This window comes from Macaca fascicularis, chromosome 8 (genome assembly GCF_037993035.2).
Source record: "Macaca fascicularis isolate 582-1 chromosome 8, T2T-MFA8v1.1".
NCBI lineage: Eukaryota > Metazoa > Chordata > Mammalia > Primates > Cercopithecidae > Macaca > Macaca fascicularis.
Window position 1 is genome coordinate 103,364,159 of NC_088382.1, and position 27,988 is coordinate 103,392,146.

At 38.9% G+C, this 27,988-nt stretch overlaps 2 protein-coding genes across 13 annotated transcripts in view; one reads left to right on the forward strand and one right to left on the reverse strand.

The window, feature by feature from the left end:
* Nucleotides 1-15,559, forward strand: part of CIBAR1 (CBY1 interacting BAR domain containing 1) — a 30,360-nt gene extending 14,801 nt beyond the window's left edge. For all 8 annotated transcript variants that reach the window (XR_012416517.1, XR_012416516.1, XR_012416520.1 and 5 more), the window contains 3 exons: nucleotides 4,422-4,535; nucleotides 12,410-12,529; nucleotides 14,516-15,559. Coding sequence is in view for 1 of the 8 variants with exons in the window: in XM_005563695.4 (XP_005563752.1) it covers nucleotides 4,422-4,535; nucleotides 12,410-12,529; nucleotides 14,516-14,608 (327 nt within the window). In the remaining 7 variants the exon portion in view is untranslated. The remainder of the gene's footprint in view (nucleotides 1-4,421; nucleotides 4,536-12,409; nucleotides 12,530-14,515) is intronic.
* Nucleotides 14,466-27,186, reverse strand: RBM12B (RNA binding motif protein 12B). Of its 5 annotated transcripts, XM_005563696.4 has the most exons (4): nucleotides 27,074-27,186; nucleotides 26,822-26,889; nucleotides 23,544-23,592; nucleotides 14,466-22,679 (listed from the first exon to the last, which is right to left on the reverse strand). In XM_005563696.4, the coding sequence occupies exon 4, from the start codon at nucleotides 22,649-22,651 to the stop codon at nucleotides 19,646-19,648; it is 3,006 nt and encodes a 1,001-aa protein (XP_005563753.3). In that variant the 5' UTR covers nucleotides 22,652-22,679; nucleotides 23,544-23,592; nucleotides 26,822-26,889; nucleotides 27,074-27,186; the 3' UTR covers nucleotides 14,466-19,645. The 5 variants fall into 5 exon arrangements, with proteins under 5 accessions (XP_005563753.3, XP_005563754.3, XP_065375510.1 ...); XM_005563697.4 differs by lacking the exon at nucleotides 26,822-26,889; XM_065519438.1 differs by lacking the exon at nucleotides 23,544-23,592.
* Between the last annotated feature and the right edge of the window lie 802 nt (nucleotides 27,187-27,988).

Genomic DNA, 27,988 nt, shown 5'->3' on the forward strand with positions numbered 1-27,988 from the left:
TTGCATACTGACTTATGTCTTACAACCTTGCCAAACTTGATTATTAGTTCTAATAGTTTTTTAGTAGATTCGTTAAATTGAGATAAATTTAATAAATTGAGATAAATTGGATTTTCCACATATAAATTTTGTTTTCTGCAACAACCTACAATTTAAATGCAACCTCCCATAACCCTAGCAAACTCCCAGAAACATGAGCACCAGATTATCAATACCAGAGTCTGTTAGGGTTCTCAATCTCCATTCTGCACATCATTCCTCATTACTGTCAAATTGCTTCCTTTCCAAGTAAGGCCACATTTGGGATCTTTTATGATAAAGAGGGATGTAGAAATCTCACAAGGTTGCCTCAAAGATCAGTCAAAAGGGTTACATTACAGCTCCTTTTTTTGTTTTTGTTTTTTTTTAAAGAGCTGGTGTCTCCCTATGTTGCCCAGGCTGGTCTCGAACTCCTGGGCTCAAGCAATCCTCCCACCTTGACCTCTCCAGGTGCTGGGATTACAGGCGTGAGCTACCATGCCTGGCTGGCCCCCTTATTTCTAATAACAATATTCACATATTGCCATGTTGATCTTAGCATGTCTCATAAACATTTCTGTGAGAAGAATACTTGGAAAAGTCAGATTATTGGTACCACTCTTAATTTGGGGAGAAACAGACAGAACATTCCTATTCTTACCTGTTACCAGGCTACTGCTTCTGGTAAGGGGCAGAGTTTGTGGCTCCTTTAACCACTCTGGAAGCAGAAATGATTGGCAGTAGTGAGCACTACTCATAACTGTGTGTGCATTACTGTGTTTGAGGTGAGTTTAATTGATAAGTCCATTTGAATTTTGGTATTGGAATTAAACAGCAAAGTAATACATTTTTGACAGACTTTTCATAGGAACTTTGCAGAGTGTCTCTCTGAAATGGGCTGTTATAGAACTTAGTGTACAAAATGAGAGAAAAATCACAATCCCATTTGTTTCCATGTATTAGGAAAAGTCATCAGTACATGATGAATGTCAAGGGAATTTCACAATTACAAAAAAGGTACTTAACCAGGAGTTACTCCTGTAACAAACGGGGATAGGAACTCAGTATGTAGTGAAGTAGCTGACATAAGCAAGAAACATCATAATTAATTTTTTATAGCTTTATTTTTATTATAAATATAAATCGTAAAACTTATCCATAAAATTATAGAGAAAAATTTAGTCTTACCACCCAAAAATATTCACCATTTTTTATTTTACCCTTCCAGATTTTTCCTATGCATATATACAGAGACATGGTAATAACAATAACAAACATTTCTTAAACACTGTGTGCCAGGTACCATTCTAAGCATTTTGCATGAATAAACTCATTAATTCCTCAAAACATCATTATGAGGAAGGTACTATTTTTAGCCCTGACAGTTACACATTAATGGGACCACCGTATATATAGCATCTCTTCTTAAAACTTATGGATATATTTATGCCAAGAAACAGATCCATATTATTTTTTGTTATCTTTATGATATTCTGCAGTATGGTTATACTAGTTCATTTAACCAGTCCTCATTGGTGAATGTCTAGGTTATTTTTGCAATTGTAGTTGTCACTGCATCATTACACATCGTTAAACAGCAGCCTTAACTGCTAGCCCAGTTATTCTCTTGAGATAAATTACCAGATGTGGAGCTCCTCCTTCAGAGCATACACTTTTAATGTTAATATATATTTTTAAAACTTCTGTCCACAGAGGTTAAACCAGTTTACATTCCTACTAAACCTTGCATAAGCACAGGTACAATGATGAGTTTGTTTGGTTTTTTTGTTGTTGTTTTGAGACGGAGTCTCGCTCTGTCACACAGGCTGTAGTATGGTGGCATGATCTTGGCTTACTGCAACCTCTGCCTCCTGGATTCAAGTGATTCTCCTGCCTCAGCCTCCCGAGTAGCTGGGATTACAGGCGTGTACCACCATGCCCAGCTAATTTTTGTATTTTTAGTAGATGGGGTTTCACCATGTTGGCCAGGGTAGTCTAGAACTGCTGACCTCAGGTGATCCACCTGCCTCGGCCTCCCAAAGTGCTGGGATTACAGGCATGAGCCACTGCACCTGATGTGTTTTTTGTTTGTTTTATATGACAATGTTGACACCATAAGTTGCAGTATTTTTAATAGGACGATAGGTAAAAAATCAGTATCATTTGCATTATTACTGCTGAGCTTTTTAAATATATTTAGCAATACATTTCTTTAGTAAATTATATTTTTCCTTAACCTATATTTCTGTTGGATGTTGGAATTTCTTACTAATTTCTAAAAATTATTTATATTGAGACAATTAGCCCTTCAAATGAAAGAGAAAGTATGTTGCAAATGTCTTTTCTCATTTTACTGCTTACAGTGTTTTTGCCACCTCTTTTCTTTTTATTGCCAGATCTATCTGTCTTATTTTTGGTTTCTTCCTTGGTGTCATGCTTAGAAAGGTTTTCATCCCCTAGGTTATATAAGTATTGCTTATACTTTCTTGATTTTTAACATATTTTAAACATTAAATATTGAGCTGGCAGCTGTGTTTTGCAGTGTTACGACATGGATATATAACTTTAATTTTCAAATGGGTAGACAGTTCTCCTGACATCCTTTATATCCTATACTCTGGAGAGCTGTCATTTCCTCTTTGCCAAAATGTTCTTAAAACCTTTTCGTCAAAGATCTTTGTTAATCAAACAAGATAGCGGCTTTACTGTTAGTCACTACGTCCAATTTAGCTAGTTGACTTTGTTGTTCTTGTTGAGACAGAAGTCTCCAAATGTTGCCAAGCTAGTCTGGGGCACCTGGACCCAAGGGAACCTCCTGCCTCAGCCTGCCAAGTAGCTGGGATTATAGGCACATGCCATTGTGCCTGACTAGTTTATTTCTTGAGCATTAAAAATGGGTGTTTTGGCTTGTCATCAACTCTTAGTTCAGTTTTCCCTCTAGGAGTTTCCACACTCAAGAAAACCTGACTCCTTTCTGGTTTGCAACTATCATAAGGACACTAACAACTAAGAGTAGATCCCAGCCCTGGTCAGAAGCCATTCCTCCTCTAAAGTATTCCTGGGTATCTAGAGATACTTTAATATGAAATCCAAAATTGTATTTTAGCATAAGGCCGTTTATCAGTCAGTTGCCAGCCTGGTATACCTGAGCCCTCTCTAACTTACATGAAGTGACAATAAGGGTGATTGTGAATCATAGTTACAAGTCTCTTTTAACCTAGGCCCTGTCCTCTCAGTTAGAATGACATATATCACTGAGTAGCAATCAAAGCCTCTTAATGCTCCCTTAAGTGTTTTTCTAATCATCTAGGAAAGAATGGGGCTGGAGGGAAGAATCACAGGCCACTGATAATTATCTATATGGCTGTCCTCCAAAGTATATGACCACTCTTTTCTGGGTTATCTTAGGAGAGCAGGGATGAAGGGAAATGTATATTTGACTAGCCTTCTAATATAATCCATGCTTGAGTATTTTCTGCCTTGTTCTTATTCAGCCCGGTTCTCTCTACATTGCTTATTTTGTTATAATTAACAAGATGATACGATCATGTTTATTAAAAACTTGCCTGGTTTCTATCTTTTCCCTATCCACTGATTACCTCACCCCCTGCTTAGATCAACATGCACATCTTCACTCATACTTTTTGTTCATGATCTTCCTTGTCATAAGTTTCCATCATGCTTATATAGAGGTTACCTGCACAGTTTATCTGTGAAGGAAATTATTGATTCCGGCAAGAACAGCACAGTTCAGTGGGCAATAGCAGAAAAACCTTAAATGAGCTATAACCTTATAGCCTTAGAATCAGATCTGTGTCTAAAGAGTCTTATCTGTGAGCAACACTGGGCAAGTCAATATCTGTAAACTGGAACGCTCTATGCAAATATATGGTATTATCATCAGTGGCAGGAGTGTCATTACTACCAAGTAACTCCTTTATGTTTAGAGAATACAAGTAGCATATAGTGTGGAACATAATTCCTGTTGAAAAAATGTTCTACTGTTTAAACATCAGTTGGAATTGCTAAAACACCAGCTTCATAACTGAACTGCTCTAATAATAAGCATATGGTATTAAAAGTATACAGTAGCATACATTTTAGTCAGATCTTCTGTTATTATAAATGTCAGTTACTAAGTATAAAGAGAACTAACTAAAATAAAAAATAAGATGGAAGTGAATGGTGATAAAGGAAATACTTTGTATAATTTGAAGGTTTGGCAGCAAAAGGTCTTCACAACTGTTTCTCTTTCAGTTATCTTTTGTACTTTATTTGCCCTGTAGAAAAACAGATACTTCTGTATTTTATAAAGTACCAAGACTATAGTGAGGAATAAAGTTACTATATTCATAAAGAAATTTAAATCGTTGTTTAAATTCAATTCTTTGGTTTTTTTTTAGACTATATTTTCTGAATTTATCACAATCGAAATGTTATTTCACGGCAAAGCTTTAGAGGTCTACACTGCTGCCTACCAGAATATACAAAACATTGATGAAGATGAAGATTTAGAGGTAGGACTATATCTATCTAAGCTCAGTTCTTCTTTTAATGTGGAAATATTTAAAAGAGAACATTAGTTTGTATGTGATTAGTATCTTTTTTTTTTTTGAGATAGAGTCTCACTCTGTTGCCCAGGTAGGAGTGCAGTAGTGTGATCTCAGCTCACTGCAACTTCTGCCTTGTGGGTTTAAGCAATTCTCCTGCCTCAGCCTCCCAACTAGCTTGGGTTACAGGTGCCCACCACCATGCCCAGCTAATTTTTGTATTTTTAGTAGAGATGGGGTTTCACCATGTTGGCCAGGCTGGTCTTGAACTCCTGATCTCAAGTGATGCGCCCACCTCGGCCTCCCAAAGTGCTGGGATTACAGGCATGAACCACCACGCCCAGCCATGATTAATATCTTAAATTTGAACACTACAGTGGTTATTATGTATAATCCAAAACAGATGCATTTTTATGATTTTCCATTTATTTTCAACTTTTCAAATTAACCATGGCAAAAGTTCCAGGAGTTAATTTATTAATAGCTAGTAAAATACAATTTACATAAAGCCATTAAATAAAATACTGTGTATCATTTTGACTGGTGATATAAGCCCACTGAAGTGTGCTAAAAAATAACTAACATTTAGTGACTTCAGTAACATTTGAGTGTTTACATCATGCACAATACCCAGAGCTTTACATGCATTTTCTCATTCAAACCTCAAAATCTTAGGTGGTAGGTGCTGCTATAACTCTCATTTTACAACTACAGAAACAGGCCAAGAGGATTTAAATAACTTATTTGTGGCCACTTAGCTAGTAAATAGCAGAATCAGGATTCTGACTATGTAATGTAATCACTAAGCTATGAAATAAATGTAGGTTATGTAAGCTTGCTTTATGCTGATGGTTTTAGTTAAATGCAGATAATTCTGATTGGCCAACTAACATTAGAGCAAGTAAATATCAAAGCCTGGTCCTCAATGAGCAATTTTGTAAATATCCAACCCTCTTACCTTCCAAAAGGAAAAAATAAAGGTACGAAAGTATTTATGCTGAAGTAAACTGTTCAAGACATACTTTCCCCATCTCATCTCTAATACAGAAGTGAAAAAAGCCATGTAATCCCAACATATAACAAGAATTCTGTATTAATAAAATATGGAAGTGTCTACCACTTAACAAATTTGAAGATTCCCCCCAATTTTTTTTTGTATCTTCCCCCTGCCTCCAAGACGGAGTCTTGCTCTGTCACCTAGTCTGGAGTGCAGTGGTGCGATCTCGGCTCACTGCAACCTCCACCTCCCAGGTTCAAGTGATTCTTCTGCCTCAGCCTCCCTAGTAGCCGGGATTACAGGTGCCTGCCACCACGCCTGGCTAATTTTTCTATTTTTAGTAGAGATGGGGTTTCACCATATTGGCCAGGCTGCTTTCGAACTCCTGACCTCGTAATCTGCCCGCCTTGGCCTCCCAAAGTGCTGGGATCACAGGCGTGAGTCACTGCGCCTGGCCTAATTTTTATTTGTATCTTAACTATCAATAAAGAGATCCTCTGAGCCTTCCCGTCCCATTACTCCATGGGCTTCAGGAAACTTAAAACCAGAATATAGGTTAAATAAAATGAAGAAAGTACATATTACAGTATGTGTATATATGTTTCTAATGTCAAAATCTAATTTGTTTTATATCAGTTATATATACATATTTATATTTCTCTATTTGTCAGTAATGACTTCCCAAGTGTTACTTCCAAACACTACAGCTAAGGTTTCTTAACTTTCACTCCTTTTCATGTCCTGCTTTTAAAACTTGATTATGAAGGCCAGGCGCAGTGGCTCACGCCTGCAATCCCAGCACTTGGGGAGCCCAAGGCGGGTGGATCACCTGAAGTCAGGAGTTCAAGACCAGTCTGGCCACCATGCTGAAACCCCGTCTCTACTAAAAATACAAAAATTAGCTGGGCATGGTGGTGGGCACCTATAATCCCAGCTACTTGGGAGGCTGAGGCAAGAGAATCACTTGAACCCGGGAGGCGGAGGTTGCAGTTAGCTCATATTGTGCCACTGCACTCCAGCCTGGGTGACAGAGTGAGACTCCATCTCCAAAAATAAAAAGGGCGGGCACGGTGGCTCATGCCTGTAATCCCAATACTTTGGGAGGCCGAGGCAGGCGGATCACGTGGTCAGGATATTGAGACCATCCTGGTCAACGTGGTGAAACCCCGTCTCAAAAATTAGCCAGGCTTGGTGGCACACGCCTGTAATCCCAGCTACTTGGGAGGCTGAGGCAAGAGAATCGCTTGAATCCAAGAGTCGGAGGTTGCAGTGAGCCAAGATCACGCCATTGCACTCCAGCCTGGCAACAGAAACTCCATCCCCCCCCAAAAAAAAATTGACTATCAAGCTTTCATCTGTCATTTATAAAATAATAAAATAGCAAATGTTTACATATTACATTGAGTCAGCTATTGATCTTTGCATTTTAACTATATTATTTTAATCCTCTCAACAACTTTGATGAAAGTACTTATTTCTGATTTCTGTGGATGAGAAAACGGAAGTATAGTGAAGTTAAGAAACTTCCCAGAGATCTCATAGCTACTAAGTAGCAGAGCTGAAAGTCTGATCCGGAAGTCTGACTACAAGGCCCATTATGCTTTAATCCTCTCTACATTAGACTTCCAGAAGTATGGTTCTTGCTGAGTAACATTAATCATTTCCTGCAAGAAATAACACTGCATTTAGTGGCAGGTTCAAAAGTGATCCCCCAATTCTTCTTCAAGACTGTAGTCCACTTTATAAGTATTTTCATTCTTCTTTGTATAATACCTTTGACATGCCATTTGTTAACTGACCTTAAAGTTCCTTCAAGCCCTTCAGTCCCCAAGGTTTTCCTTCTTATCCCAGAGGCCCTAGGTATTTTTTTGTTACACCACTTCCTTTATAACTTACCACTACTCTTAATCAGCCATCTAAGTAGTTTGTGGGAAAAGAGCTCTATGTAAAACTAAAGGTCTCAGGAATATGTGGTAGATTTTTTTTTTAATATCAACTCCCCTACTTTCTAGTGAAGTAATACTGAGCAAGTTAACTTACTCGCTCTTCAGCTTCCTCCTTTCTAAAATGGAGATACTGTAGTACTTACCTCATGTCGTGTTTGTTCAACAACTATTTATTGAGCACCTCATATGCGCCAAGCACCATTCTAAGTGTGAAGGATTTAGCATTCTAAGTTAGAAACAGTCCAAGTTGTCAAAGCAGTAACTTTAAATCTACCAGGGAATTCGACATGCAAAAAAATAACTAACGATTTTTTAATAATATGACCAGTCCTATAAAGGGGAAAAAAAAAGTGTGCTGTGTGTAATGGAGGGTTACAAATAGTCTGGAGAATCAGAGTGATCTCTTAGAATCTTGAGAGATGCATGGGAGGGTGCCTGGCAAAAACTTTCAGGGAGAGGGCATAGATAGATATACAAAGGTCCTGAGGCAGGACTGTTGTGAAGAAAGAACAGTGTATTTAAAACAATACAGTTGAGAATCATGGCATGTCATGGAAAAAAACAAAAGCAAAACAGCACAGTATAGGACACGAGCACATGTTCAATGAACCACGGGCATAAACTATTTATTATTATGCCATATAGCAATTGTGGAGAGAACAGTCTGGAGAGAATTGTGGGACCAGGGGAAGTAACTAATTCATGTAACTGATACAGTATCAAACAGGTACCTACCAAGAGGAAGGATCCTGTAAATACAAGGTTTCTTGGAAAGAAGCAAAGAAAACATGCAGAAAAAGACTGAGAAATAACTTGCTATTCTTCCAGATAGTCTATGCTTTGTGAGAACTGCTGAGATGTATTCCAGCTGCAGCCAGCGTTTTGTAGTTAGGCTCCTCTAGTTGTATCACAAACCATCTTAATTATTTTTCACAAAAAAATACTGTCGGCCAGGTGCGGTGGCTCAGGCCTGTAATCCCAGCACTTTGGGAGGCTGAGGCAGGCGGATCATGAGGTCAGGAGTTCGAGACCATCCTGGCCAACATGGTGAAACTCTGTCTCTACTAAAGATATAAAAAATTAGCCAGGCATGATGGCACGTGCCTGTGATCCCAACTACTTGGGAGGCTGAGACCGAAGAATCACTTGACCCTGGGAGGCAGAGGTTGCAGTGAGCCAAGATCGCGCCATTGCACTCCAGCCTGGGTGAAAGGGTGAGACTCCATCTCACGGAAAAAAAAAAAAAAAAAAAAAAAAAAAAAAGTATTGTCAGGTCACCTCTGTATTAACTTCAGAGCACATTCAGATCTTGAGAACTGCTCTTAGAAGAAATACTGGACCATGTTGGAAAATGCATTATTGCCAATAAATTGGAGTAAAATGTTAATTTTAATAAATATTTAACTGGTATAGACTTGTATTCCAAGGGTTACATACTGTTTTCCATTTCCCACTTTAAATTCCATCTTTGCTAGAAAAGTTAAAGGAATGTTTTTAAGAAAAATGTTTCTCCTCCAAATACCAGTTGTTTAATGAGTCATTGCTTTTTTGTTTTTTTTTGGAGATGGAGTCTCACTCTGTTGCCCAGGTTGGAGTGCAGTGGCATGATCTCGGCTCACTGCAACCTCCGCCTCCCGGGTGCACGCCATTCTCCTGCTTCAGCCTCCCAAGTAGCTGGGACTACAGGCACCCACCACCTCGCCCAGCTAATTTTTTGTATTTTTAGTAGAGACAGGGTTTCAACATGTTAGCCAAGATGGTCTTGATCTCCTGACCTCATGATCCGCCCGCCTCAGCCTCCCAAAGTGCTGGGACTGCAGGCGTGAGCCACCGCACCTGGCCCAAGTCATTGCATTTTTATATCATACCAGGATGTCAGTGGTCCATGTCTGGCACCAAAATTGAATTTGGTCCTTGGTAACCTGTTTACCTAATTAGCATCCCTGAATTACTTTAAAACACAAGTCTTACCTCCTATGTTTTATCCTTGATTCCTTCCGTGTCCTGCAGTTCTCTGAGATTTAAAGGAATGTATAGCCATCCCCTAATTTGGGTCTCCTTTTCCCCCCCATAGAAGATGTTAATTAAATTCACTTTTGCCAAATGAATGATGTTAACTATGTTTGCAACTTAACGGTTAACATCATTCATTTGGCAAAAGTGAATTTAATTAACATCTTCTATTTGCCAGGGGGGAGATGCATAGATAAAACAGGGCTCCCTTGCTTAAGAGAGAACTTGAGACAGATACATAATCGATTACAAAACACTGAGTTAAAAGCCATACTTGAGAGTATGAACAGTAGGAGCTACTCAGACAATAGGGGAATGTAGAAGAAAGATGGTGTTTTACATTGTTCTTGAAGGACAAGTAATTCTTGAAGGACAGTTTGCTGTAATTCTAGGCTAAGGAACCAGCATTGCAAAGGCATAGTATAATTTAGGTTCTGCATTTACAGTCAAGAGTCACAGAAAGTTTTAGAATAGAGAAAGAGGCCAAGCATGGTGGCTCACACTTGTAATCTCAGCATTACAGGAGGCTGAAGCAGGAGGTTTGTGGCCAGGAGTTTGAGACAGCCTGGGCAACGTAGCAAGACACTGTCTGCACAAAAAATGAAAAAACTAGCCAAAGTACACCTGTGGCCCCAACTACTCAGGAAGCTGAAGCAGGAGAATCACTTGAGCCCAGGAGTTCGAGGCTACAGTGAGCTATGACTGCACTACTGCATTTCAGCCTGAGTGACAGAGGGGTCCCTGTCTAAAAAAAGACAGCAATAACATATTTTGGCCTTAAATAAAAAGTAAGCTATAAAGGCATGGTATGTAGAGTCAATAAAAGAGAAGTGCCTCAGGTGAGAAAATCTGTAAGTTTTATATAAATTTTTTTTTTGAGACAGGGTCTCATCCTATTGCCCATGCTGGCGTGCAATGGCACAATCATGGCTCACTGCAGCCTTGACCTCTGAGCTTAGGTGATCCTCCCACCTCGGCTTCCCAAGTAGCTGGAATTACAGGCACGTCCCACTATGCCTGGCTAATTTTCGTATTTTTTGTAGAGATGGAATTTCGCCATGTTGCCCAGGCTGGTCTTGAACTCCTAGGGCTCAAGCGATCCACCTGCGTCAGCCTCCCAAAGTGTCAGGTGAGAAATTTAGAGAGAATGCCCAGGCTTATAGCTTGGTCTTCTAGGTAAAAGATAATGTCTTTTATTGTAATAGCTAATCTAGAGCTACACTGTTCAGTAGCCATTAGGCATATATAACTATTTAAAGTTCAATTTAAAAATTCAGCTCCTCAGCCACATGAACCACATTTCAAGTACTTAGTAGCCACACATGGCCAGTGGCTACGTTTTTGTACAGTACAGAACAGCAAGCATTTCCATCATCTCAGAAAGTTCTACTGGACAGTGCTGGTCTAGAGCAGGAGATAATTGGGAGCATGAATACAGCTATCACAGGGTATGCTTGTCAGGGGATTAGTTGAAGGGTAGTCATTAACAGTGTAGATAAGATCTTGCAGAGAAACTTTGAGACAGGGTCTCGCTCTGTTGCCCAGGCTGGAGTGCAGTGGTGTGATCTTGGCTCACTGCAACCTCTGCCTCCCAGGCTCAAGTGATTCTCCTGCCTCAGCCTCCCAAGTAGCTGGGACTACAGGCGTGTGCCACCACCCCTGGCTGACTGCTTTTTTAATTGTTTGGAGAGATGGAGTTTCGCCATGTTGCTCAGGCTGGTCTCAAACTCCTAGGCTCAAGTGATCCTCCTGCCTTGGCCTCCCAAAGCGCTGGGATTATAGGCATGAGCCACTGTGCACAGCAGCATTGTTTTTATATATAAAAAGTGGCCTAACGGAAACCCTTTAAAAATATTTTAGGTGTAAGTAGTAGAAAAAGAGATGTAAAGAAATAGAGAAACTAGGACAATGAAAGAGCTTGGTAGCATTTAAGTTTCAGGAAGGGGTCAGTGAGGATGAAAAGGAAAAAAAGACCTTGGTGATGTGAGCAAGAGCAATTTTAGTGGAAGGTGAAAAGCTCAATTGTAGTTTGTTGATAAATAAATAGAAATTTAAAAAAAAATGGAGATGAAGTCGAATATTCTAGAAAGTTTAAGAAGTTATACCTTGAGATAACTTAAAAAAAAAAAAAAAAGAGAGACTGGTTTTGAGCTTGTTTTCTAGGAGAGGGAACCTGTGGACAACAGAAGCTTTTGTTTGCTGGTTGGGTTTGAAGTTTTGGTTAAAGGAAAAAATGCACATTGGAAATAAATGAGAATGGTATTTTTAAAAAGAGAGAAGGGAAAGGAGGAAAGTTGAAGAGATTCATATCTGATAACCTTACCTAATTAGTCTATTAGAGTAGTAGTGGGGATAGGGTAGAAAAGATGGAGCTAGAAAGGCTTGAGAGTGGTAACATTTGGAAATAGTGCCTTAAGGAAAGAGAACTGACAAGTCATGGCATTCCAGACCCTAGTAAGGTTGGAATCCATACATTATAGTGGTTCCAATTTAGTCTTATGTAATTTTCATAGCAGTACTGCAGAGTTAAATTGGTAGGAGTTGACCATATGCAGAACAGAAGGATTCAAAGGTATGAGTCGCAGCCTCCCTACTAGCCTGCATGCTCTTGGAAGGTCTCAACTTTTGCAGTTCTCCTGGCAAAAGCATTTAAATGCTTGTTTCATGACTAATTACTGTTTAATATCTATCATCATCTTGCATAGTTCAAATAGAATTTTTAGCTTTTATCTTTCTAGCTTATTTTTTTCTTTTACATTTACAATAATTGGAATTTTGTCCATTTGGGGGCAGTTGTTTTAAAAAAAAACAAAAAACTAAGGAACTTAATTTGACTGTCTTTTGTTTAGCATCTACTTTATAATGCTATTTTATCATTATAATAGGTTTTCCGAAATTCTCTGTATGCACCAGATTATTCATCTCGTTTAGATATTGTACGAGCAAATTCAAAGTCACCTCTTCAGAGATCACTGTCAGCTAAGTGTGTATCTGGAACAGGACAGGTGAGCAAGAAACCATACTCTTAAAGGAATTTGAGCTGCTGCCTTTGGAATTGTTGAGTTCTAAAAATGTTTCCCCTCAGTCATACCACCTCAGGTAATTTACCTTCCCCTGGACCTATTTCCTCTTCTATAATGACAGAAGATTGCACTAAGTTGCAGCTCTGTTATTTCTTAAGTATCTTTTATACTGTAATTACATATTACTCTCTAAAACGTAACACTTCAGAGCAGAAGTGGAAAAGACAGAAGAATGCTCATGCAGATGTGTTATCTTCTATAATATGAAGAGCACAGATTCTGAAGTCAAACTTAGGTTTAAATCTCACTATCAAGACTTAGTGGATCTGATTAAATTATAAAGTTAAATACCAAGTTATACCAAAAAATGGCTTTTACTGAACACAAAAATCATTTTTGTCTACATCCAGAAAGCCTGAGTTTCCCAGTATCTAGAGCAGGGGCTGACAAACTTTTTCTGTAAGATGTGGAGACTAAGTATCTTAGGCTTTGTGGGCCATATGGTTTCTACCCCAACAACTATAAATAACAACTATAAGTAACACATAAAGCAGTATGACTGTGTTCTAATAAAATTCTATTTACAAAAGCAGGAGGCTGGCTGGGCCACAACTTGCCAAACCCTCATCTAGAGAGCTATGCCCTTTTCATATCTAGCTTTCAGAATATGCAACTCAACAAACTATTTTCAAAATACAACTTTTAGGTAAATTTCATACCTTCTATTTTCATTTGATTCTCCTCTAAGCATTTATTTTGTTTTATATGTATCTCTCCCCCAACCCAATTATATTTTTATTATTCCAGCATTAAGTGCTTTGAACATAAATTCTATAAATTTACTTTTATAGTCCATATAAAGTTTTGCCGGGCACAGTGGCTCACGCCTGCAATCCCAGCACTTTGGGAGGCCGAGGTGGCTGGATCACGAGGTCAGGAGATCGAGACAATCCTGGCTAACACAGTGAAACCCCATCTCTATTAAAAATGCAAAAAAAAAAAAATTAGCTGGGCATGATGACAGGCACCTGTAGTCCCAGCTACTCGGGAGGCTGAGGCGAGAGAAGGGCGTGAACCTGGGAGGCGGAGGTTGCAGTGAGCCGAGATTGGGCCACTGCACTCCAGCCTAAGCAACAGAGCGAGACTCCGTCTCAAAAAAAAAAAAAAAGGTTTTGACTACAACTAATAATGTTACCTTAGCTAACACTTGTATAGCACTTTAGAATGCATTATCCCAGGTTTCTCAACCTCAACACTGCTGACTTTGGGACAAATAATTGGGCCCACCAGGAAGGAAGAAGGGGATGGAATACTGTCCTGTATATTGTGACAATATTAGGCAGATACTAGCATCCCAGCCTCTACCCACAACATGCCAGCAGCACACATAAACACACAGCCCCAACAGTGACAAACAACAGTGTCTCTAGACATTCCCAAATGTCCTCTGGGTTAGATACAATCACTCTCAGAGAAGTTTTAAGCAACATGCCCTATGTGGCAGCAGTCAGGCAACTTAAAACTGGTGAGTTCAGATTCTCAACTCATTCCATTTAAATCACACTACTTTTACATCAGTATTTCTGTCCCACTGCCTAGCTGAAATATCCTTCTATTTTTGCCATCCATTTTATGATTCTCAAATGCTGTTTTTGTGACCCAAAATTTATTTTTAACATTCATAATATACTAAGTCTATACTTTTAAAGTAGTGTTTCTGAAGTATTGATGGCTATCCAACTAAAATCAAATGGCTAATTACACATTTTTATTCAAAAAATATCATGAATGAAAAAACTGGCCTCTGACCTTAAAATTCATAGGGAATTGTCACTACTAAAAATTATGACATGGACTTTTTTTTGAAATATTTGTTGTGTGCCCTTTAATAGCATAAAAAGATACCAAGCATGTAAAATTTTTTTAAGTTAGTATTTTTATTTTAAAAAGTGTGTTGACTTTTAACAGGTATCCACTTGTCGACTAAGAAAGGATCAACAAGCAGATGATGATGAGGATGAAGAGTTAGATGTTACAGAAGAAGAAAATTTTCTTAAGTAAACTACACATTTCCATTTTCATCATAAATGACATGGAATCCACAATGACTAAACTATAGAACTTTATACTCACTTTGATATGTTAAGCCTCAAAGTGAAGTCCAACTGGAAACAGAAAAATAATTAAAGGAAACTTATGCTGACCAAAAATGAAGGCTTTAAAAAATATTACATACCAGTCATTTCAACATCCTAACTAGTGTTAGGTGATTTTTGTGTAAGTACCTTTTTTTTTCAAAGATGGTGTATTTCAAAGTATTTCATATTAATGTACTATATCTACTTGAAGTTCCAATAGTACATTATGACAGAAACCAAAAGATCTAACAATTCTGCTTAGCTTTTTGGTTAAGACTCCATGCTTTCATTACCAGAAAAGGGTCCTATGTAGTCATTCTGATTACATGTAATTCTATTCCATGAAGCCTTAAGAAAAAATATTTTTTTTTTACTTTCCCTTAAAACTTTATCATTTGATAAGTAAATTTACTTTTCAAGAGTATAATCAAAGAATAAAGATAATGTGACACTAAGATATCAATGTGTTATGAATACACATAAGGCATACATTTCAGCTGTAAAAAAAAGCCACATTCAATCTGACTCTGGTTTTAAAACAAAACTGTCATACTTATACATGATACTGCAACTTTTGGAAGGCTAATTTAGTGGAATGTTGCCTCATCACAGAACACCATAAATCATTAAAAATTCTATAAAAATTTTGCCAAGCTACCATGCAGTTAATAAAAGGGTATACAATCACTTTTATTTCTGAAAATACAAAACAATTGGAGCCTTTCAGTGTCTCTGATGCTTCTCTTTTGGTAAGGAATTATACTTTTATTTCATGGATCCCAGGCAGGCATATAAAAGGGAATTTATAAAATCATTTGGGATAATTAGAAAATGCAATTATTCATAACAGAAAAATAAAGATTTCTAGAAAGCTTTTGACTTTGTCATTCATGGCTCTTAACAAAGCACTCTTTCCTGAGAATAGTCCTAAGTGACAAAGTTATTTCAGTACTTTTTTTAAAACCCTAAATAGATATTAAGAAACTCAAGATTATCATTGGATATTTACTGCTTCCTCACTTAGTATTTAAATTTGGTTGTAGTTCGGGGGAAAACAGTTATTATATTTATTTTGCTGTTTACTAAATAGCAACTTCTCTTGAGCATGATTTGCTTTATTTGTAAAGTTAAAACTGCATAAACCAATAATTCTAGAATAAAACATACATTCTGCCTACCTCAGAGAAATATTCTAAGAACAAAAGGAATACTATCCATGAAAATACCTTCATTAATGTAAAATTTTCATTATTTAGACCAGACCTAGGTTGGCAAACTTCTTAAAGGGCCAGATAGTAAACATTTTTACTCTTGGTGGGTTGAGGCAAATTCAAGACTATTATACGGGTACTTATGTAACCATTTAAGACTTAAGTACACTTAAAAATGTAAAAAACCATTCCTAGCTTCCCACTGCAACAACAACAAAAAACAGGTAACCAATCCAACCAACCCAGCCTGTAAGTCTCCATCTCTTATCTCCAAAATAGGAATACAAATTGAGTATCCTTTATCTGAAGTGCTTGGGACCAGAAGTATTTAAGACTTTGGATTTCTTCAGATTTTGGAGTATTTGCATTATACCAGCTCAACATTCCTAACCCAAAAATCTGAAATCTTAAATGCTGCAATGAGCATTTTCTTTGAACATCATGTTGGCACTCAAAAAGCTTGCAATTTTTGGAGCATTTGAAATTTCAAATTTCCAGATCAGGAATACTCGACCTGTAGTACATTTACTAGGATTATCAGAATTAAATGATAGTTAATTCATACATAATTATACATCATATAGTTTCTAATACACCTCAATAAACAACAGCTATTATTTACTGCAAAAACAGAGGCAGCAAGGTCACTACTTAACAGGTGACATATGGATCAAGAACCACTGCTCTTAACAGTGATATCAGTAAATTAATAGAAATGCATTCCTAATATGATTTTTACCTATCTCTTGGTTGTTGGATTGACTTTCTAGACATGATCTACATTTTTTTAGATACTTTCTAGACAAAAATGTTTAAGACAAATGCCACTGGATATCAGACTAGAGAATACACCTCCAGTGTACCTGGTATACCTTGAGGATAGGAGAGGAAAAACTGGCTATGAGATGACAATTACTGAAGCTGAGTGATGTGTACATGAAAATTTACTGTTCTTTTTTTATATTTGAAATTGATGAGGTGCTGGGAAGCTGGCTCTCTGAGGGGACAACGGAAGGGGAATTCCTTGATTTGCTGCATTTATCAATTTCCATGGTGTAAAATACTCCTGTCATGGCCAATTTGTTATTGACATATCACTAAAGGCAGAGTTGGAGACAGATGTGCAAAGATGGCTCCCAACTAGAAGACACCACTTCTGTAATAAACGTTTTATAATGAAGTTTAAAAATATTAAGCCCGGATATATTATGGAGTAAAATGAAATATTCACATAATTTAAAAATCAAAATACAAGGCTGGGCACAGTGGCTCACACCTGTAATCCCAACACATTCTGGGAGACCAAGGAGGGAGGATTACTTGAGGCCAGGAGGCCAGAAATTTGAGAACAGCCTGGGCAACACAGTGAGACCGTCTCTACAAATAAAAAAAAAAGTTAGCCAGACAAGATGGCACACACCTGTAGTCCCAGCTCTCAGGAGGCTGAGGCAGGAAGACAGCTTGAGCCCAGGAGTTGGAAGCTGCAGTGAACCATTATCAGACCACTGCACTCCAGCCTGGCCAACAGAACAAGACTCTGGCTCTTAAAATAATAAAACTACAAAGCTTATGTTTACTATAGCTGGCCTCTTAACTACCACCACCATCCCACCTCAGCCTAGTGTGAAAAGCAGTTCCACAGTAAGTAATTCCTCACGTTAAGCTTCATCTTAGCTTTATTCCTTTGTATTTGAGAAGTACTTTTTAACTTTCCATATATTCAAGATGGGTGACCAAATGAACCATCTATACAATCTCTGCTCAATTAAAAATATTTCTTTCTACTTTCTTTATTGTGCTTGGTTTGGATATTCCAAACAATTTAATGTTATCTTAGCTACTTACAAGCTTAAAGAATCATACTGCGGTGCTTTTTTGTATCAAATTTACCTGTTTATTCATTCCATAGTGAGCAGGATATTCACTAAAACAAATTTAAGCAGATTTGTTAGATTTAAATCACTGAAAAGTAACACAAAAATACATATAGGTAGTAACTAAGTACTGACAAAGTATTCTACCTATGCAATATCCTATTAAATGTCTAAATTACCCTATGCAAATTCAATTGTATTCTTATTTACTCAATGGGGAAAATCTGGATTACAGAACTGAGGAAAATTATGTTTCATGAAAATTATAAAAGGCCAACCAGAGTCAATCATGTTGAATAAAATGAGCAATTGTGAAATATAAGCCAGTAATATACAATGTGCGTATCCCAAGAGAAACCCTGGATAGAAACTTTTAAAGTCACTCGGGTTTTATTAATAATGTCAATGTTTGAGCTCAATGTTTGAGCATGCTGGTTTTACCTTTTTATGCTAATTTTAAACCAACAACTGAAGTGAGAAAATATATCACTTATCCTTGAAAGTATCTTTAGCATGGTCTTCCTAATTAAAAATACCACTTAAAAAAGTGAGGCAGTAAAAGCATGAACTGGAGTCAGTGGTCTGTCTGGGTTAAAACTGGCCCCATGATTTATTACCTGTGACTTCAAGCAAGTTGCTTAACCTCCCACTTCATTATCTCATTTGTGAAATAGAGGTAAATAATTAACCCTGTACTCATAGGGAATACTGAGATTATGCATGTAAAGTGCTTACAGTGCCTAGCACATAGTAAGTGCCTAATAAATGTTAGCTATAAATAATATGGGTACAGAAAATCAAATTCCCTATTTGCAAAATGTATGCACTAAATGCTGAATATCAAAGAAGTCAAAATTCAACCACACAAGTCTTAACAGTTATGGAGTCTTTGCATGGACACAAAGTTTTGAAGCTAAAAAATGAGAACCTAATATTACATGCAAGTTATGTGACTCATCAGTAAATTCTTCCTAGGAAAACTATACCATTTGTCAGATTCTTCCCAGCATAAGCCTGAGTCCTCTTGCACCTATAATTAGATTCTTATTTTACTGTCTTTTGCGTATGTTGTATTAATCGTATTTGGTTGATAAGATGTTGAAGAAACCATGGAATTATACACAGCACTATACATTATTACTATAGAATGTCTGGTCCCTCCCATCATAAATATGGTTTAATGAAGTTACTGAAAAACTTCACAGTATCAAGCTGCAATTCTTTTTTCTTTTTATACAAATACAAGTTAATTAGTTGTTCTATTAAGTTGCAATTTTATTGTTATAAAACTTTGTAAAGTTATGAACATGGAAACCCTAAGAATCACCTAAGCTTTTTACATAAGTAAATTTCAAGTTGACAGTCTGTCCATTTTGAACTATTTATAATTAACAGGACACTTAACACAGTAATATCTCAGACAAGGAAGAGGGCATTAATTCTGCAGGCAAGTAGCAATGAAAATGCCAAACCTGAACAGTCACTATTTCCTTATACAGTTTGAGTAGACTACAGAATGGGGGAAAAAAAGTGAATATAAAATGTATCTTCCCCAAATACAACTCTACTTCAATAAGTCTTGAAGCTTACCCATGACATCAACAAAAATGAATGAACTCAGGGAATTAGTTCTTTCTCCCCATCAAAGGAAAAAACAGCATATGTAATTTTAAATTAGAAAAAAAAATTAATGGCAATTTGCAAGCAAAAGAAAACCAGATTCACATTCTACTATTTACATTTGTTCTATTCACAGGTCAAAAATAAAATATTTCATTAGATAATTTATAAAAAAAAACCACACTTTTTAAAACAAATGTATTTTACTCCATCAATACTGCAAGGAAGATAACTGAATTTAGAAATGCTCTCTCTCTACAGCAAAGTTAACTTAACTTTTCGGGGCCCAACTGGCCTATCGTTTAGATCTTTAATAGCAGCCATAGCTTCGTTATAGTTTATCATAGCAACAATGGCTTCCCCTGTAGGTAAGCCTTGCTCATTATACTGTATTGAAACTGAATCAGGTATGATTCTGTAACCATGGAAAAAGTCTAAAATTTCATTAACATTAGCTTTAAATGGAAGATTCATTATCTTAATAGGAGTTACTCTACCTGAACCACAGTTTATCTTTGGATCAGGCATAAATCTCCCCTCAGGAAAACTTCCCATATTATGCTTTCCAAAATCAAACTTGCCACCTTCTGGACGACCAAAATTCACAAAAGGGCGGTGACTTCTAAAATCATCAGGCGGGCTCCTAAAATCCTCACCAGGAGGTCTAAAATTGTCAGGAAGTCTAGGGTCCTCCTCCGGAGCTTCCCTAAGGTCTTCCTCTGGGAGCTGCCTGAAGTCTTCATCAGAAGGGCATCTAAAATCTTCCTCCTGGGGGCTCCTGAAGTCCTCATCAGGAGGGTGCCTAAAGTCTTCATCAGGAGGGCCCCTGAAGTCTTCATCTGGTGGGTGCCTGAAATCTTCCTCTCGGGAGCGCCTGAAATGCTCCTGAGGCGGCCGCCTGAAATGCTCCTGGGGCGGTCTCCGGAAGTGCTCTGGGGGTGGGCGCCTGAAATGTTCTGGGGGTGGGCGCCTGAAATGCTCTGGGGGTGGCCGCCGGAAGTGCTCTGGGGGAGGCCGCCTAAAATGCTCTGGAGGTGGTCTCCGGAAATGCTCTGCGGGTGGCCGACGGAAATGCTCCTGAGGTGGCCTCCGGAAATGCTCCTGGGGTGACTGCCTGAAGTCCTCCTCAGGGGAATGCCTGAAATCCTCCTCTGGGGGCCGCCTGAAGTCATCCTCGGGTGGTCGCCTCCATTCTCCCTGAAGAGGCCGCCTAAAGTCCTCCTCTGGGGGCCGTCTCCAGTCCTCCTCAGGTGGCTGCCTGAAATCTTCCTCTGGGAGCCACCTGAAGTCCTCCTCAGGGGGTTGCCTGAAGTCCTCCTCGGGAAGCTGCCTGAAGTCCTCCGTGGGAGACCGCCTGAAATCCTCCTCCGGCGGCCGCCTCCAATCCTCCTCAAGGGGCCTCCTCCAGTCCTCCTCCCTAGGGTGCCTGAAGTCATCCTCCGGAGGGCGCCTGAAATCTTCCTCCCAAGGACGCCTGAAGTCCTCCTCAGAAGGCCGCCTGAAGTCTTCCTCCCGAGGTCGCCTGAAGTCCTCTGGGGAGTGCCTGAAGTCCTCTGGGGGGAACCTAAAGTCCTCTGAGGAGTGTCGGAAGTCTTCTGGAGGGTGCCTGTCAGGCTGCCGGAAATCCCTCTGGGGATGCTTGAAGTTATCCAGTTGCCTCAAGTCCTCTAGCTGATGTCTAAAGTTTTCAAAGGCACCAACTGAGTATATTGGTGGGTCTTTTGAGTCAAATAAATGAGAATGGTCACCTCGCTCACGTGACTCTGAGCGAGCTTGCATTTTTTCACTGGACATCAAGGAAAAATTTACACCAAACTCCTGCATTTGTGCCTCAGATATAAGTCTTAATAATACCTCTGTCCCTAAGAATCTTCGTCGGTTTAAACGTTCAGCTTTCATGGCCTGTTCTTCTGATTTAAATTTCACTAATGCTTCTCCCAGACCAACACCTTTGTCATCATAAAGCAAGTAAATGTCATCCTCAGCAAGAAGAAAGTCTGCAAAGAACTTCTGCACTTCAACTTTTGTAACATCAAATGGAAAATTTCTTATATAGATGCACAGCTTCTGGCCAGAGTTACCTTCTTGAGAGTATTTTTGTGAAACATGTCCAGGCCTATCTCTCTCTAGTGACCCTGATCTCTTCTTTTCATAACGTGCAATGAACTTCAACATTTGTTTTCTAGAAATTGGATCAATATGAACTGGACGATACTGTAAAACAGTTTTATGTAAACTCAGAGCAGTATTATAGTCTTTCAGAGTCTTGAACATCACAAAGGCATATCTTGTTCTGTTTTCATCTTTATATAAAAACCTAATCTGTTCATCAGTCAGATCAGTACCTCTAAAGAAATTTCTTAAATCTCTTTCATCAATACTGAGGGACAGATTTTTTAGGTGTACATAAAATCCAAGAGGGGAACGAGAACGTGTTCTTCTGGGAGATTTTGAATGAGACCGTTTTCGAAAATGTCTATCATTAATTCCTCTTGGTGGAGAATGTTCTTCAGATCTCCTAAGAACGTCACCCTCCTTAACTGCATTACCACCAAACTCAATCCACTGTTGTTCTGATCCTTGCATTACTTCTATAAATCTTGAACCCATAAAACTTCTATGACATTTAAGACCTCCTGAAGCATCAACACATGAAGCAAATTTTACTATGGCATCACCATTATTTCGGCCATCATGATGTTTTAAGAAAATTACTCCATCCACGCACAAACCAGAGAAAAAGACACGTACATCATCTTCATTTACTAGGTAAGGCAAACCTCGTAGAAACAAGAAAGGATTCTCGGCCTTCAATGGCCTTGTCTTTCTTGGCCTTAAATTACCATGTCCTGTACCATTAGTATGAAACCCAGCATCTTGATTAATTGAAGAGCCATATCCAGAATTACTTGCTTCTTCCTTAACAGACTCAATAAAATTAGATAGGCTGCCAACCCCTGAAGTCCCAGATCCTGGACGCCCTCTTCCTACACGATCAGTTCTTTTCATTTCTATAGTCTTCTGCATTTCTGCCTTGCTACTAAGAAAGAGCTCTACAGATGAATCCTTGATAAACCCTCCTGAACGACTTATGGCACGTCTTGCATCTTCATCTGTTGCAAAAATAATAAAAGCCTCCCCAATTTCCCCTCCAATTATATGCACTCCTCCATCAGGAATAGTCAATCCCGTGAAGAAGTGACGAATATCCACAGGCCCCGCAATAAAAGGAAGCCCCAGTAAACGGATGACTACAGCCATGCTGAGTTCAAACCACAGCAATAATGACCTGCAGACAAAAAGGTACACATAATAGCAAGTCTTATTTTTGAAGTACCTTAGCCCAAACTAAGCTTAGTAATTACCTGGCTCCTGCTTCCTTCAACATTTATAAATGAAAACAAGATACAAGTTCACAAAAATACTGATATCTAATTATTAAAGAAAACTTTCTCCCATCTAAAAATACAAATAAACCAACTACCTTGAAGAAACATTTCGTATCACCTATTCTATACAATAGGAACATCAAAAATATCAAATCTTCCTTTGTAAGTCTGCCAAATGCTGCTTCACAAGAAGACCAAACTACTTTCAGACTCATTTAGAATCTTATCTTCTACTGAAACATGACAGCTTTGTAGATTATTTTATCAACTGCAATGAATTTTACATATTTAGAAAAGTCATCTATGGTTAGTATGTAATTTCTGCTCATGATAATAAATTGCCTACCACTGGCCAGACACAGAGAACAACAGCCAGGGCCAGCATGATGGCTCACGCCTATAATTCCAGGCTTTGGAAGGCCAAGGCAAGAGGATCGCTTGAGGCCAGGAGTTCAAGACCAGCCTCGGCAACAGAGCGAGAGCCTGTCTCTAAAAAGAAAAAATTAGCCAGGCAGGGTGGCATGCACCTGTAGTCCCAGCTACTCAGGAGGCTGAGGCAGGAAGACTGCCTGAGCCCAATTTTAAATTTTCAGGATACAATGGGTTGCAACTGTGCCACTGCACTCCAGCCTGGGTGACAGAGTGAGGCCCTGTCTTTAAAAAAAAAAAAGGGAACAGAAGCCATGGGTACCTAGATGTACTATTCTACTTCACATGTTTTTTGTCAAGCCTCTGTAAAAAGCCTTAAACTCTGGATATCTTACCTTTTTTACAATTTCTTGGAGACCTGTTAATTCTGTAAAAGCAACTTAACTGTGGAAAGAAAATGAAATATAATTAATCCTCGAACCCTGTAATTTATCTTAAACAACGCCAGATTAGGATATCCATTTCAGAATTACCTATCAAAAGTGAAGCAGTATAAGGAACCACAATTACAGGTGTTACAAAATGGTATTTTGTTCCAAGGGGAAATTAATCATCCTTCTGCAAAAAGGAGATACAATATTCAAATAGACATAAAAATTATTTAAAAATTTAAAACTTGCTGAAAATTGAACAACTGCTCCTTGATTGGAAGTAGCATGAAAAAAAGGAGTGATGGAAATGTTATATATTTTGAATGCAGTAGTAGTTACATGGGTGTATAAATTTATCAAGGTTTACTGAATTCTATCCTTATGGTCTATACATTTTGCTGTACACAAGTTTTACATCTACTTCAAAAAACTGTTCTACAAGTAAAATCTCAATACCAAAAGTTAAAAAAAAAAGACCTTCAATCATTTTGCCACATGAAAATTCAAATACCTAGTACATATTTATATCCAACTCTCGTGCTGTTCTCCTTCCTTTCAAAACATAAGACCAAATCAAATTAAGGCAACCATTCAAAATTATACAATAAATGAATAAAACAGCAAAGCCTGAAATTCAAAAATCAATTTTTATAACAATAAATCCAAACCTATGGGCTACTGTTTGGATACAATTTAAAGGTCTACATAAACAGCTCACACGTCTGAGCACAGAACCAAATTTCATAATACCAGTATAATTAAGGCAAATACTACAATATCCCTAAAGTTAAAAATCTCAATAGCACTCCTTATACTGCAAAAATAGTTAACTGGTAAAATTCTTCTCAGCCAAACAGAAAATGCTATTTATCTTATTAGTAATGCCAATAGCAGATTTCCATTTCAAACAACTATTCTTCACTCTACTAAGGAAACCCAAATGATGATGTAGAAAGTAAAAGTAAAAATTACCTGGAATACTGGGATTACCAGTTTACTGAAAATCTCAATGTATTTTTTTTTAAAGAAGTCTGTGTTTAATACTTTCAGGGATACCCAAACTATTTCACGAAGACTTGCCAAAATAATAATTATAATTTACACTCACTTTTTTTGGTGGAGGAGACAGGGTCTCTCTCGCTCTGCTACCCAGGCTGGAGTGCAGTGGTGCGATCTTGGCTCACTACAGCCTAGACTTACCCAGGCTCAGGCAATCCTCCCACCTCAGCCTCCCAAGTAGCTGGGACTACAGGTGTGCACCACCACACCCGGCTAATTTTTGTATTTTTTGTAGAGCCAGGGTTTCACCATGTTGCCCAGGCTGGTAGGGAACTCATGGGCTCAAGCAACTAGCTTGCCTCAGCCTCCCACAGTGCTAGGATTTACAGGTATGATCCACTGCGCCTGGCGTAATTTACATGTTTTTAATGTACAAATAAATGTTGCATTAATCAAGAATCCAGTACTTACACTTAAGTACCACTGTTCCCCAAAGTGGGGGTCTGAAGATACATTCACTGAGGTCTGTTTGTTTTCCTTTAAAAAGGGTCCATAGATTAACTAGAAGCTAAACTAGCAAAGACATCAAATTACTTCACACATTCTACATCTGAAAAATATTAATGAGGTTTGCTATTCAAGTATTTGCACAGTAACAACCCAAAAAAAGCCTATTTTCTTCAACAAACCAATATCCATACAAACACTTCAACAAAAACTATAAATGGCTTCTGGAATGCTTATCCATATTAAAGTCCCAAGACTCCCTCCTATGCAAATTGGCTTAGCTACTCTTTTACTGTTAAGATATTTTAGAAAGCACCGTAAGATATACATATTCTTGTCTCTCCTAAGCTTTTTAAAAAAATTTAAAGGGATTTACCCTGGGAACATAAATTCATCTACAAGAGAAATTAGAGACATTTCAAGGAATAATTATATCTCAAATTCAAAAAAATCTCTAGTAAGATCTTTTAACTAAGTAGTTTCATGAGCACAAATCTCATGAATTCCAATTCAAGCAGACTATTTAAAAAGCTTACTCTCATTTGCCACAGTTAAACACAACTAATGCTTAAACTTCTCTGCCCCTGAGACAGTAGGGTAATGTACCATTTATGCCTCCACAGTATCACACCTTGGAGACCAACTATAAAAGACCAGCTCTCAAAATGGGCACTTCTGTGGTTCCAACATGCTATTTCCTTAAGCAAATTCTCCAGAAATTCAGCTCTTAACACACTAAATTACAGAAAGCAAAACACGAAAATTACCCTAGTCTGCAATTAAAATTTTGCATTTTTCTAGTTATGAATGCAAAAAGTATTTTCGTGCCTTTGTGTTCATTTGAAGACAATAATCTGTTAAAATTTCTATGAAAAGAAAGTGGGTCCCTAAAAGGTCACTTAAGTCAGTGAAATTAAAAGCGCATTTTAAATAACTTCTATTTTTATACGATTCATCCCACTTAATCATCATTATAGCTAAACAATATGTAATGTGTATCTTCTAATCAAGATTTAACGGGATACAGAGAGGGAAAGGGGAGGGAGGCAGAATTTGAATAAGTAATATCTCATTAGATCCATTTGATTTTTAACTAGCGAAGAAAAAGTCATTTTCCAGATATGGTGAGAGAGAGAATTTTTTTAACTCTTTGCGACTAATTCGTAAAGCCCAAAGTCATGATGTAGCATATTCGCACTCTAAACGTGAGTTTCCCCTGGAGAAAATAATCTACACCAACCCACAATTATTCTTTATGATGATCCACCTTTTATAATGTAGATGTTTAAAATAAAAACCAAAGGAATGACCAATGAGAGCCATAGTCCCTAAGAAGAACTGTAAATGAAGACGAATCCACACGGCACAGGATTTCTCCCAACATCCTCAAACGGGAATCATCCGAAGGCATCGATTCTACAGCCCAAAGCCTTTGTCCATAACTCCCAGGGGTCAGAGCTTCCTTCTTTCGCGCCAGGCCAAAGTTGCTACGTGGGATCCGATGTTGTTGCCAGACTTTCAGCCAAAATCAGCCTTCAAATTAACCTGGACCGCCCAACCTCTGTGCCTTTCCGTTACGCCGTCTCAAGGGCAAACATTCCACCCTACCTCGCCAGAGGGTGAACTGCCCCCAAATCTAACTGAAAACACTTGCCCTTCTCAAGCCTAACGAGCCGGGCCTGCAGCGCTTTTCTGCCACTACTAACTACGATGACATAGCAAAGAAAAAGAAATACCTATGAAATCCTTCGAGATCTTCACTCTCAAGATCCCTGGGAAGCGCACATACACCACCACATGGAAGCTGACGGGAAAGGGAGAGTCGGTGTTTTAGCAAGAAAAGAGGGTGCCCTAACGGCAGGAGCTACGCTAGATACTGGCGCGGCCGCCGGTCCCGCCTTTCCCGGTTCTTCCGGCTTGGTCGCCCAGCCCTCCCCACCCCCGGCGCCCCGAGGGGAACTGCTTCGCACTTGGCAATAAACACACACCACTGCTGCCGAGTCGGACACACAAGGCCGGAGGCTGAGGGCACTCCTCGTCGCAGCAGCCTCCCCAGAACACGTAGAGCCCTCAGTGAGCCTAGAAGAAGATGGCGCCCACTGCCCCTCCGGTCCGGACAAACGGACGTAATGTTTCTCTGCCCATGCGCTCTCCAGGCGTATCCCACCACCACGCTTGCGCACGCGCGCTGCCGCTCACCCGCTTCCCCTTGCTAGAGGAGGGGAGGCGGAGCCCCGAGTTGGCTGAGCTTCTGCGCATGCCCAGATTGTGCCCAGTCCAGGGACCTCGATTTGCAACAGGAGAAATTCGGAGACACAGTCAAGGCTCAGATGGTAGATGTACTGAGAATCTTCGGTAGACAACTGTGGAAATTCAAGATTTCCAGAAGTTAAGGAAAGAGATGCAAAAGCAGAGAAAAGGCGACTTGTCTTTTCAGTGTTGCATTACTGTGTGGCGTAAAGCATCTTCTAAAAAGCTCCTGTGGCCGGGCGCGGTGGCTCACGTCCGTAATCCCAGCACTTTGGGAGGCCGAAGCCAGCACTTTGGGAGGCCGAAGCGGGCGGATCACTTGCGGTCGGTAGTTCGAGACCAGCCTGGCCAACAGGGCGAAACCCCCGTCTCTACTAAAAATTAAAAAAAAAAAAAAAAAAAAAATTAGCCTGGCATGGTGGCGGGCGCCTGTAATCCCAGCTGCCCGGGAGGCTGAGGCAGGAGAATCCCTTGAACCCGAGAGATGGAGGCTGCAGTGAGCCGAGATCGCACCGCTGCACTCCAGCCTGGTCAAAAGAGTGAGACTCCATCTCAAAACATAAAAATAAAAAAGCTCCTGTAGACCGTAGAATACCACAGAAAAGGTAATTTTACTGCCTTAGATGTTCGCCAAGTACAATCCCAACACCTGG

Excerpts from the sequence above, each read along its gene's own strand:
- RBM12B (XM_005563697.4), bottom strand. The coding sequence starts at position 22,651 with ATGGCTGTAGTCATCCGTTTACTGGGGCTTCCTTTTATTGCGGGGCCT.